Source organism: Ursus arctos, unplaced genomic scaffold, assembly GCF_023065955.2.
Source record: "Ursus arctos isolate Adak ecotype North America unplaced genomic scaffold, UrsArc2.0 scaffold_3, whole genome shotgun sequence".
Classification (NCBI taxonomy): Eukaryota; Metazoa; Chordata; class Mammalia; order Carnivora; family Ursidae; genus Ursus; species Ursus arctos.
In genome coordinates this window covers 84,051,975-84,064,541 of record NW_026622985.1, presented here as the reverse complement: position 1 = coordinate 84,064,541, position 12,567 = coordinate 84,051,975, and the positions used below count along the sequence as shown (strand labels likewise).

At 44.4% G+C, this 12,567-nt stretch overlaps 1 protein-coding gene across 2 annotated transcripts in view; it reads right to left on the bottom strand.

Annotated features, from left to right (window-relative positions):
* Positions 1 to 12,567, bottom strand: part of LRGUK (leucine rich repeats and guanylate kinase domain containing) — a 106,438-nt gene that overhangs the window by 90,363 nt on the left and 3,508 nt on the right. For both annotated transcript variants that reach the window (XM_057304556.1, XM_057304557.1), the window contains exons 2-3: positions 5,369 to 5,476; positions 2,900 to 2,981 (exon numbers count right to left, since the gene is read on the bottom strand). In XM_057304556.1, coding sequence (XP_057160539.1) covers positions 2,900 to 2,981; positions 5,369 to 5,476 — 190 coding nt within the window. The remainder of the gene's footprint in view (positions 1 to 2,899; positions 2,982 to 5,368; positions 5,477 to 12,567) is intronic.

Below are 12,567 nucleotides of genomic sequence, written 5' to 3'. Positions count from 1 at the left end.
AATTATTGCTATTATTTTACTTCGGCTCTGGATTGGTTCAGAAATAGGTCTGAGTTTTGCACTTTATCCCAAGCAAATATTCTAAACCTCGAATACTAAGGACAGGACGGCTGTGCTCTAACGACAGTACGCATAGAACATAAAAATGGTGAAGTACCATGCTGCCTTCCTCTGCCCCTTTGCAGGAGAGGCACACTGCGGGGCAGCAGGATAAATTAGACTTGGGAAGAATCTTAGGAAGAGGATTTACAGTCCTGTCTCCAGCAGGAACTCAAATCTCCACCTGAAAACAGTAATCATAATAGCTTCGCCCTCTCTTTCCATTCTAGGTCACAGAACCAGCTATTACGCACGCTTCCCAACCCAAGAGGAAGGCCCGTAGTCAGAGAATGGAGCCTCCATACCCGCAGCCAAGAGGACCACTGTGACCTGTCCCCAGTGGCAGACACACCCAGCCTAGGAGAAGGGATCAAGGCCAGCAGCTGGGACCTTCCCTGGAGTACATGGAGTAGGCACCCTGAGCATCCCTCTCCGCTCACCTCCCCCCATCTTTCCTTCTCACAATCCCACCAAATTCGGTATCATTTCTCTGGTCTAAATCACACCCTTCCTTAGCCTGTCTTTATGGAATTGTTCTAGGGCGGACAATACACGGGGACTTTAACACGTTGGTGGGACTTAATGAGTGAATCAAGGAAGGCCGCCTGGAAAAGGAAACCTAAGGTGAAATTATCATGACTTTACAAGTCTTGCCTATTTGTCCTTTCTGAGCGCAGCTCCGTCTATCAGTCAGTCAACTCGACTAACGACGACTGGCCCCCATGCCTCCTTGGAGCTGATCTTTCTGTGGGCAGGTAAGTGCTGTACCATGGAGCTGTCTTGAAGCAGAAGCAGCTGCTACCACTGAGATGGAGCTAAGGAAATGGCGAGTACATCCCAACCTTGCAGATGACCAATCCTTTCAAATCACTCGGACAGAGAAAAAAAAATACATGGTCTATGTTGCTGGGCTTCTAACTATGACCGGCCCACTAATCCCTACTTGGTGCAGTGACCTGCAGGTCCACCAGATGGCAGGAGCTCCTCGCGTCTACAAGGGTGGTTCTCAAAGTGTGGCCCCGGATCGGGCACATCCGCTTCCCAGGGGACCTAATTAGAAATGCAAATTCTCAAGTCCCACCCCAGAGCTACAGAATCCGAAACTCTGAGGGTGGGGCACAGCCGGCAGGGTTTTAACAGGCCCCCCAGGTGAGTCTGATGCAAGTTGAAATCTGGTCTACGTCAGAACGTGAATAAAGCTGACTTCACACACACACACACACACACACACACACACACACACGAACGAAAGAAAAGAGAAAGAAAAATATACCGTGCGTTACACGTAGTTCTCAAACATTGGATGAACTAAGAAAATGGGCCCTAAGAGATCAAAGAATACTGATTGAGGAAAACTCCATTCGCAACTGTGGCGTCCCAGCTCAAGCTGCCAGGATATGAGGCCGCCACCCAGCACTGCTGCCTCCTCCCATCACCGGGCAGTTCCGTATCCAGGGGAGGAAACCAACCTGGGAGTGGTGGCGTGCGGGGCAGCTCCTGCCAGGGACACAGAAAAACCCCTTCCGATGATAGGGTATCTGGGATTTGCTTTAAAATAACCCTGGCGGGGGCACCTGCCTGACTCAGTTCTAAGTGTCTGCCTTCGGCTCAGGGGCTCAGGTCATGCTTTCCCGGTCTGGGGGATCGATCTCCCTGCTCAGCGGGGAGTCTGCTTCTCCCTCGCCTTCTGCCCCTCCCCCTGCTTGGGCTTGCTTTAAAATCTTTAAAATAACCCTGGGGAAGTTGGGCAGGGAGGTTATAGGTGAAACCAGATGGGCCATGGGCCGATAAATGTTGAACCTGAATGTTCATTACAATAGTCTCTTGTGCACATGTTTTAATCTTCCATAAAAAAAGAAAGATTTATAAAACTAAAAAAAAAAAAATTACAGCATTAGAGGAATAAACTATGCTGGAATATTTCTTAGCCACTGAAAAGCAAGGCTGGGTTTTAATTATTGCTCTCATAGGAGGGGAAGAAATCAGAAAGGAGCCAGAGAAAACCGTATCAGCAACATTTCACCGTCATAAAAAAGACAGGCTCAAGAAGCCCGTGGAAAGATGATCAGCAAAGAGAGCAGGTCGGAAATAACTGCTGACTTCCTCCAAGTCTAAAGAAGAGAAATTGGACACTTGAATTTCAAATAAGATCAGAAAATTAGCAACAAGAATCAAGCTTTGAAGACAATGTGACTAATTTCATTAAATGTAGGCAGGATGTCACAACAAATACATTACAGAGAACTACAAATGGTGGAGTGGAAAGAATCCGCTACCTGTAGAGAGACAGGAAAAAAAGGAGGAAAAATAATGTGTGAATCCCTGGCACTCAAGTAAGAGGAAAAGAAGTAGCTGGCCAGACTTAAAATGTAGACACAGAAGCAAAATAAAGAAAAGCATCCAGGAAAAAGGAAAAAAAGGGGGGGGAAGGGAGGACCAATTCATCTGTACTGAATAAACTAATAGGGAGAAAGACAGGGAATCATCAAATTTTCCGGAAGCATTAAAGAAGTACTGAGCCGTGTCTTACAAAGAAAAAACCAAGCAAACATTCCATGGGACACTCTTCAACACCACGGAGCACATTTTAACCACAGCGTAATGCTGCGTGTTTGCTGACTTGACGCATCACCCACGGTGCCTTTTTTACACGCGAAGTAGAGCGTCGGTATGCGAATGGATCCACAGTAGCGCTTATGTCAAGTCTGGTAGTATTAACCCGTATTACATACTGCAAAGCTTACATTGTGAAATAGCTGAGTGAATGGTCCATCAATCTACTAGAACGAGAATTACATACCTTCGATTTTATTTACTGAAAGATCCAACTTCTGTAGGTGAACATATTCACAGAGAATGCTAATGTCAATTAAATCACAACCCTGAGAAAATAAAAGGTAGAAAGACTTTAATGCCGCTTTCACAGGTTAGTACTCAGCCATCTCCTGACACCTGGAAATAAGTTGACAGAAAGAAATCCAGAATTTCTGGAAGTATAGGAAGTATAGTATACTTACAGTGGACTCTACTTACAATAAAAGTATAATAAAAAGTAGACTTACTTATAGTAAAAGTATAGCAGTTACGTGAGAACTAAATCTGAAGCCTACTACTAACAGGATCTCAAAGCAGACGACAAACCTATTTTAAAAAAATGCATTCCTCTGAAGAAGAAAATAGCTTGGAAAATTAGTGCCATTAGCAAGAACAAATACAACATGAAAAGGCAAATTAAAGCAGTGCATGGTAGACCTTTAAAGCAGAGTTTTGTTATTTAAAAAGAAGAAGAAAGAAGAAAACTCCACATAATAGCAGTAATGCCAAAGCCTTTCTCTAGTAGAAGAAAAGGGAGATGCCTAGAATTTAAATGAAATGCTAAAGAGATCTCAGGCGTCATCAGGAGATCCTTAATGACACTGTCACCTACACTTTCACATCGAAAAAGGGTCCTGTTCAAAGCTCCTTCACAGTAATCTCATCTCATCAGGTAAAACTGAGATCCATAGCGTGGACTATTCCCAATTTGGAGATGAGGAAGAGGAGGGACAGAGAGGGATGAAAATAACCTAAAATCACACGGCAAATCAGCAACGGAGAACCAGATCCAAGTCTCCTGTATCCTTCTCCAAGATTCTTTCCATGAAATCTTGCTTCTAGAGAACTTTGGGATGGGGTGGAGGGGAATTTGGTCCCTTGGAACAGACTCTTATCACTGGTTTATGATGCAATGTCAGAACTGGAAAAAGCCAACCAATGAAGTATCACGATGAGCAAGTTCTCAAATAAAATGATGATAAGAATGTTTAACGAAGGCCGCAAGAATAGGGTAATAAATAGGAAAGAAACCCTTCCATGTACGAGGCATTGTGCATGAGGAGAAACAGTGCAATGATGGGGTAGAGCTGTACTGTGCCCTTAAGAAACTTAGGACTTTGGTAGGAGAGAGGCTATGTACATAAGTAATAAGTAAAAGTAAAAAATAACGTGTAAACATAAGATATAAGGGGGGGAAATCACCAAACCAGGCAACCCTAAGAAAGTGTACGCAGTAAGACAGGTTATAAAGGCAAAGTAATTCAATATGTATCTCAAATGTAAGGAGGTCAGGGGCTAGGTAAGTTAAGCATCAGTCCATCTAGCTGAAATAAGATTTAAAGGTTTTTTTTTTTTTTTTTTTTTTTCAGATCAATTTAAGGCACAGCACTCCATACGTAAGCAGAAGATTGATTGAAATGGACTTGTGCGGGGATGTATTGGATGCTGGAATTATCCACCATTCCAATGCCTAACATAGGGCAGTGCACACTGGATGCTCCCTGTAAGTTACTGCTTAACTGGCTGAGTCATCCATAAAATGTTATAAAGTGAAAACGGTAAAAGATCACAGCTTTAATATGCTGTCCTCAAAGGATACGCCATGGAACCAGCATGGGTGAAAAGAGCTTAACGTTTCTTGGATAGTTTACCAGCTCAAATCCAAGATGGACCAAGATCATGAGTCATACATGCTTCGCTTGCTGTGAGTTATATATACCTTAGCCAAATTATAGAACAAGAGCAAAAATTCAGCGTGCTTTTTTTCACCTACGTATCTGTGTTTACTGTGTGGATCTCCAAGGAATATTTAATACTTTTACAGTATAAGGAAGCAAAAAGTTAATTTTTCTAGGATACAGAGAAAAGGAAGAAAGAATCTGAAATGCGATGAGTACTTTGCTCTTACAGCTTCCCTTAAAAAGTGAAGCCAAGATTATGTGTTAGTATTGATATCTTGAAAACTGATGAACAACACGTTTTTTTAATAATGGGGATCTTTTAGAAAGTGAGCTGTGGCTCAAAGCTACTTATTTCTTGACATACTTGGGGAGGAGGGAGTCAATACTAAAATACTTTGTTCCCTTGGATTTAGATACTAATTTTAGTCCTGGCACTGATCAGAGAGAAAATTCTCAAAGAGTTTTTGATTGGTTTCAGAGAGTCAAATTCAACTTCTGGAAAGAAAGCATTGATTACTATAATATAGACTAAAGATGAAAGAAACAGACTGATGGGAATGAAAACAAAGGAATTCAGGGGCCAATTACTGGACTGCCCAGAGGTCTTTGATGCCTCACTTAACATAAATAACTCTTATCACCAGTCTCCATCAAATGAAAGACTCTGAGATCTGGGGCCACCACGAAAGCTATGAGTGGCAGAAAAAACAGATACAGTCCAACCACTATCGAGATGTAGCCTAGTCAGCCCATAGTGATCTTGTCATACTCACTGATAAAGCTAGATTGAGATAGACCTGCTCAGTCCCGGAGCCTGAGCGCCCCAACTGGTGAAGGGCGTTGGCCACGACCTCCTCTCTCAGGACTCCATCAAATTCCTCCTGGAAAACAAACAAACAACATAAACAAACAAAAAACCCAAATAGGTGGACAAAGGACTCCCATTAGAAAAGAAATGGTCCAGGGGCACCTGGGGGGCTCAGTGGGTTAATTGTTGACTCTTGATTTCGGTTCAGGTCATGATCTCCAGGTCATGACATCAAGCCCCATATCAGGTTCCACACTCAGTGGGGAGTCTGTTTGAGGCTCTGTCTCTCCCTCTCCCTCTGCCCTGACCCCTGCTCTAGCTCGCTCATGCTCTCTCTCTCAAATGAACAAATCTTAAAAAAGAAGGAAGGAAGGAAGGAGGGAAGGAGGGAGGGAGGGAAGGAGGGAGGGAAGGAAGGAAGGAAAAGAAAGCAAGGAAAGAAAGCAGGCAAAGAAAGCAGGCAAACCAAGCAAAAGAAAGCAGAAGAAACAGTCCACCTCCTCATAGCCAGCACTTGGTATATTACATACTCAGGAGCTGACCCTTCTAGAATTTTTCAGCTCTAAAGAAAATTCTGTGTTGAAGACACATACATAGGACATATAATCAAGTATCTATCAAATCGGTGTTTTTATTTCCACTGAATTTTGGGGGGTCCCTTGCATTAGGTATTCAAAGTGAAATCAACGCAACAGCAGTGGAGGCATCACCATCAGTGGTGAGAGCTACACTGATTGTTTCTCTGTTCCAGGAACTCAGAGCTCTCAACGAACAACTCATCGAATCCTCCCGACCACCCTGGGGTAGGTACTCTTAGATCCATTCAACAGATGAAGAAACTAAGGCTTACAGGGATTAACTTGCCTGAAACCACATAGCTAGTAAGTGACAGAAACAGAATACACAAACTTGAATCTGTCTGAACCCAGGGCAATTCTAACCACTACACCAGACTGCTAGCCTCCACCCAAAAGAATGGTCACACCCAGATTAAGGCAATTACTTTGCTAAATCTGGTATTCTTTTTTTTTTTTTAAAGATTTTATTTATTTATTTGACAGAGATAGAGACAGCCAGCGAGAGAGGGAACACAGGCAGGGGGAGTGGGAGAGGAAGAAGCAGGCTCATAGCGGAGGAGCCTGATGTGGGGCCCGATCCCATAACACTGGGATCACGCCCTGAGCCGAAGTCAGACGCTTAACCGCTGTGCCACCCAGGCGCCCCTAAATCTGGTATTCTTGCTGGAAAAAAATTAGGTTCTCGGTTTGCTTCCTACTAGCTACTTTTACCGGATTCATACAATTTACAAGATTTATTAAAAGGGTAATGATCACTGCTGTAAGAAGGCTGGCCTTTGGTCTGCAGAAAGCCACGAGCCAGTGAGGAGTCAACATGCCCTCTCCCCAAAAATAACAAACAGAAGAGACAACAGGTAGATCCATGTGAGGTTTGTCCTGCCTTCAACTCTAGGATGACCCACACATTAACACGAACCTCAGCACGAGGACGCGAAATCCAGTAACCCCATCAGTCACACCAATATAACTAACCATGACTAGCATGTGGACAGTGATGGCGAAATACTCTTCCCAGTTCTATATTAATTCAGGAACCAACAGTGCGGCTCCGGCTGCTGGTACTGAGGCTGTAAGTGCATAGGCTTGTGCTACTAGGAAGTTTCTCTGTGCGCCCCGCGCCCCCCCCCCACTAGCCCAGGGAAGCAAATATCGCTCATGGATCGAGTGGAGACAGGGCACACGCTGTGGGGCTGGACAGGCTTGGCCTGAAGCCCAGACCTGCCATTTTGAGTTTATGACTTTGGGGAGATAACGTTTTCTCTGAACCTCACATTCTTCATCTGTAAATAGGAAATGTTATTACCTTTCCTTAATGTTTTAGGGAGAATGAAAAAAAAAAGTGTATACAAAGCTTAGTGCCTTGCCTAGAACCACAGCAAGTGTTCCCAATAAATGACAGTTGTTTCCACTAATTGATGGAGTTGGAAATTCCGCATCGTAATGTTTCATTCTTCCATACCAATCAACCTGTTTACAAATGGAGCAAAGACACTCACTTTTCTAAATATAATTCCAACCTCTTATACAAGACCTGGGAAGGATTCGAGGTAGGGGTATTACCTTCCCTCCAAAACTTTCCATCGAAACCTCTGAAGTTTACCTGACCCACCCCCTCTATTTCCTGGATGTGAGAAGATATGGCACCCGACTGATAGTAGGTAAATGTTTTTCAACACAGCCACTGTGACGGAGGCCGGCACAACGGTCAGCATTTCCCAGATGCCCAAGGCAAGCCTCCCCACGGCAACCCCCTCACACCTCCGGTGAGGTTCTTACCATGTATCAGAATCATGCCTTTCCCTTCTGATTTTCGGTCATTTTCATACCTTTACAAGCCCTGCTTAATCTCTGGTGGCTTCAGAGCCCAAGGATGGCCCTTCCATAACCCCCCCCATTCCCATGCGCATGCGCACGCGCACACATTTCTTCCTCAACTGCAGACACTTTAAATTGATCTCTACTCAGCTTCAGCCACTCACCTCCGTGGCCACGCCCTTAGCCGAGTCGTCATGCTGAACTGTTCCACCTGAGAAACCTCAGACCCTAGAATTCTCCTCTGTGATCCTACCACCTTTCAACCCCTACTGACCCTGTTCTGTGATGACAACAAAATCTCCAGCCTGTTCATCCTTTCCTTTCTCAGAGTCCATCTGTCCCCTCTCACCGCCTTCCCTGCTTGGTATCCCCTGGGCCATTCCAAGGTCTCTCTAGCCTTAAGTCTCTGACTCCTCCTCCCCCGACGCAAACTACCGCACACACCCAAACCTGAATCAAGTTCACAATCAACTACCGCGCTGAGGCAGGGATTGTGTCGTGCTCACCATTCATTTGGGATAAAAATCTTTGTAGCAGGCCAGCCAGTATGCTAGGCTCAGCGGCTAGAACTATGAATAAGACATGGTGCCTATCCTCAAGGGATTTACAATTCAGTCTGGGAGACAGACAAGTACACAAGCAATTTCAGTAGATGGATAAATATTACAAGTAAGCAGGGTGCTTTGACGATAAGCAGGGCGTCCATTTTATGTCAGTTCTAGGGGGAATTAGGAGGTTGGCAAAGACTTGCTGGGGGAGAACTCAGTGAAGTTGAAACACAAGTAACAGTTATTCGGGCAAAGGAGAAGAGGACCAGGAAGGGTACTGCAGACAAAAGGACAACAGGTACAAAATTCCAAAGGCAAAGGTGAGCAAGCCCACTGGGGAAAGTAGAGTTCAAAAGAGCTAAAGCATAAAGTAGGAGGGGGAACACGGTGCCTGGTACACGGTAGGCGCTCAAACACGGCCGAGTCAATTAGAAAGTGCTCCTGCCCTTGAGCTGCTGAGTGGACTGGGAGGGGCCCCACAACCATGCATCCTGGTACCGCTCCACGGTGAACTGTTAGCCGGGCGGCTGCTGTTCCAGTCCCTCGTTCTTCCTCAGCTGCCTTTCTGCTCCTACCTTGGCTGCCAGACCTTCATCCTCTCCTCAAGCCTCAGGTGCCTCCACTCCTTTGTCCTCACTCTCAGCAAATGCATTGCTCCTCCACTTCCCAGGCAAAGTAGAAGCGATCAGACGTCAACCCTGTCCGTGTTCCGCACCTGTCCGGATGCCCTTCATTCAGGTCTCAGAGGCAGACTGCTTCTTTTCCACACTCAGGGCCCCCACTTCCTGGTTCCTCAGACACCTAGCTTAGGAACCATCTTTGCCTGGGATTTCAGCCAGTCACTCTCCGCCATCATTCTGCACCCTGTCAGTTCTCCAGCGGTACAAGTCTGAGTCCCTTCGGTCCCACATGTTCTCGAGCTACAGCTAAGGTTTCCCTAAATAACTGAGCTACTGCAGAGCTGCTTTTCCATCCTTTAGTGCCCCCCTGCTCACCTCCCATTCACTCTTCAACACACTTCAGTTAGGTTTCTGCCTTTGCCACATCACAAAACCACATGGGCCAAGGTCTCCAAGCACCCTCAAATGGGCAAAGCTAATGAGCACTTTTTAGGGCCCTTCTCATTTAACCTACTGACAGCACAACTCATTTCCACGTTCTTGACTCTTTCTTGCCTTGGCTTCCCCTCACATAGCCCTTCTTTCTTCCCCTCCTTCACTTACCATTCTTCTGATTCCTCTTCATCTGCTGGACCCCCTGGGTTCTTCCCTTGGCCCTCCTCTTCTCTTCCTGGATGATCCCAGGCCCCTCCCCTGATTTCCAGAGTCATGTGATTCATATATCTGACCCTTTCGTGTACAGCTGCACCTGTCCAATTCTCTGTGGTGAATGGCCTTAATATGTCCCCAGGCCAACAAGCCAGAGACCTAGCGATCATCCTAGACTTCCAATATTTACTTAGTAACTGTCCCATCTTAAATATTTTAAATGTCTTGTCTTTAGCTTCCTGTCCATTCCCACTTCCACTGCCTTAATCCAGACTCTTGTCTCCTCTGTAGACATTGCTAGAGTCTTCTCATTGATCTCTCTGTCTCCAGTCTTACCTAATCCTCTAATCTAACCCCAGTGGGCCATCAGGGCAGTTCCCCACTGCGTGGAGACCCCAGTGCACGGTCTGTAGAACAGCGTAAAACCCTCCACACTCTGGCCCCCACCTCAGCTGCTTTCTCTGCTCTCACCTATAAGCCATCAGTAGGAACAGCTGCCGTGTGCCTGCCCGCACACCCCCTCTCCACCCAGACAAGGGTCTGCCTCCCTCGAAGTCCGCCATGATCCTTCCTCGTAGTCTGCCCTATAATCCAGCTGTCATCTGCATACACCTGTGTATAATGCTTCAGATGCTCAATAGCTGTGATTTACTCACATCCTTATCTGACCTTGAGCGCAGGGGACACCTATGTCCTCAACCACGTTCTTATCTTCTTCTATCATTACTATAGCTATTATGCATTACCTCTATAACTTTTAGGAACCTACTCTGTATCAGACACTATATCAAGAACTTCAACAGACTTTCTTATCCAATTTGATGTTTATAACTATCCCATGAGTAGACATTATTACCCACATTAAGTTACTGGCAGAGTAGTTTCCCTGCACCAGACACATGTCATGGGCCTGTAGGTAGTCAGAGTGTGGCTCCCACATAGCAGTCATTCAATGAATGTTTGCTCAAAGTCAGCAAAATTAACCAAATCACTTAATGAGCTGTAGTTAGCAGATAAAAAACATGTGCGTTATTACTTCTATCGGTAACAGTAAAAATAATATATTACGCTAAGCATTTTATGTATAGGGTCTCATCTAATTCTCACAACTCTCCTATGAGATAGGTATCATTCGAATTCCCAGATTACAGAGGAGACATGGAAGTGAAATAACTTGCTCAAATCTCAAAACTAACCACAGCCAATATTCTGAACAGCTGGTCTGTTCTACCTTCCTTAAGTTCACCAGGGGCTTCTGAGACTAATAACATGATAGGCACTCAATACCCACTGTGACCACAATAGCATTATAAACCTTAGCCAGGCTAGGAGGACACTGAATCTCTGAACGTGAAAGAATAAATCTTTCCTTTTAAAAGTTTTCGGCTTATTCAGCATATTAAAACTTACTAGATACCCTAAAAAGCTAAAATAGGATGTAAGAACACAAAACAAATATTAATATTTAGAACATAAGTGGAAGAAAAAATAAACTTTTACACACAGCCTACAAGCCAGGGATAACCCCTTATGGTTTGTTAATGACATACTGAAGACAGATTAATACCAGCACTAATGAAGCCCATAGCCCAAGAGCGTGCGTTAATTAGAATAATAAAGTAAACTGGTGATTCATCTGTGAATTCCTTTGGGGTGGAAGCTGGTAGAAACCATACAAACACCCCAAAGTTGTAAAAACACTGCTGCAGTTTTGCATCTGCCACTGTTAAGGGTAGGAAAGAAAATCAACAAAAGACAAATAACATAAGTAATAATTTTCTATCGTCCACTTTAAGAAAAACTAATGTGTAACTAGCCTGTATAGGAGGTAGAAGAAGAGGAAAGTCAAAATGGGAGAGCAGGGTAGAAAAATGGGCCAAATATTGAAAATGGACAAAAGAATGTTACGAAAGAAGGGAACCTAAGTGGGAAACGTAGGTGGTTAATGGTAGAATCAGAGGAACATAAAACAGTGCAAATTACAGACAGGTGAATATGAAGAAACAGGACAAATGAGGAAAGGAGTGAAAGAGAACAGGAATAACAAAGGAAAACATATTTGGCCTCAAGGAGGAGAGCGGACTAGGAAAATGAGCAAAGATGCAGAGCAGGGAAGCCAGAATATCACAGAAGGGGGGTACTGGAAACATTCTATTTCTCTGTATTACATCTACTTCAGAGAAGATTTTGCAGCAGTTTATACGACGAAGGAAGAGGAAAGGGGAGAGAAAACCCTAGAGAAAAACTATTAAAATGAAGAAAAATATTCATTCTGAGTTTCCTGGCAGCCAAGACAAAGAGGAAAATCCAACAGTTTATTGAAAGGCAGCAAATCAACTTATGTTTTTGAAGGAAAGCAAACAATACATTAGAAGCCAAGGGAAGGAAGTGATAAAGAGGTAGAAAGGGACCCAGACCACCCCCACCCCCACCAAAACAACAACAAAAAGGAACAACCAGGCAGTGGGGTAAAAAGAACACGATGAGGATTAGTGTAGAAGAGAAGTGGAATTGGGTGATGTTTAGAAGAGGTATTGTAGACAAGAGAATTTATAGTAATGTGAAGACAAAGCCACACCTCAGGCAATACAGTTGGGAAGATACAAGCCATTCTCCACCTCCGAAAACACTACCACAGTGAGCCAGCTGTTTGAACACTGTCAGGGGATGTGTGTGTTGCTTGTATAATGCATTATATACCCCTGGCAGAAGTAATACTTTCAAGTCACTTGGTCTTTGAGTTAGCCCTTATCAGATTATTTCAGGAGAGTAATTTTTTTTTCCTCGAGAAAGGAGGATGAAGGCACTGGAAGTGGGGGAGAGTGTTGGAGTACTTCACAATCACGGAAAAAGGTGCAGGTGATGCCAAAGCCGAACTCTGCCCGTTCACAATACCGTCGAAGCACAATTTTTAAAAGCTAAAGCTGTAACTCCCCATACAAATAGGTGGAAACT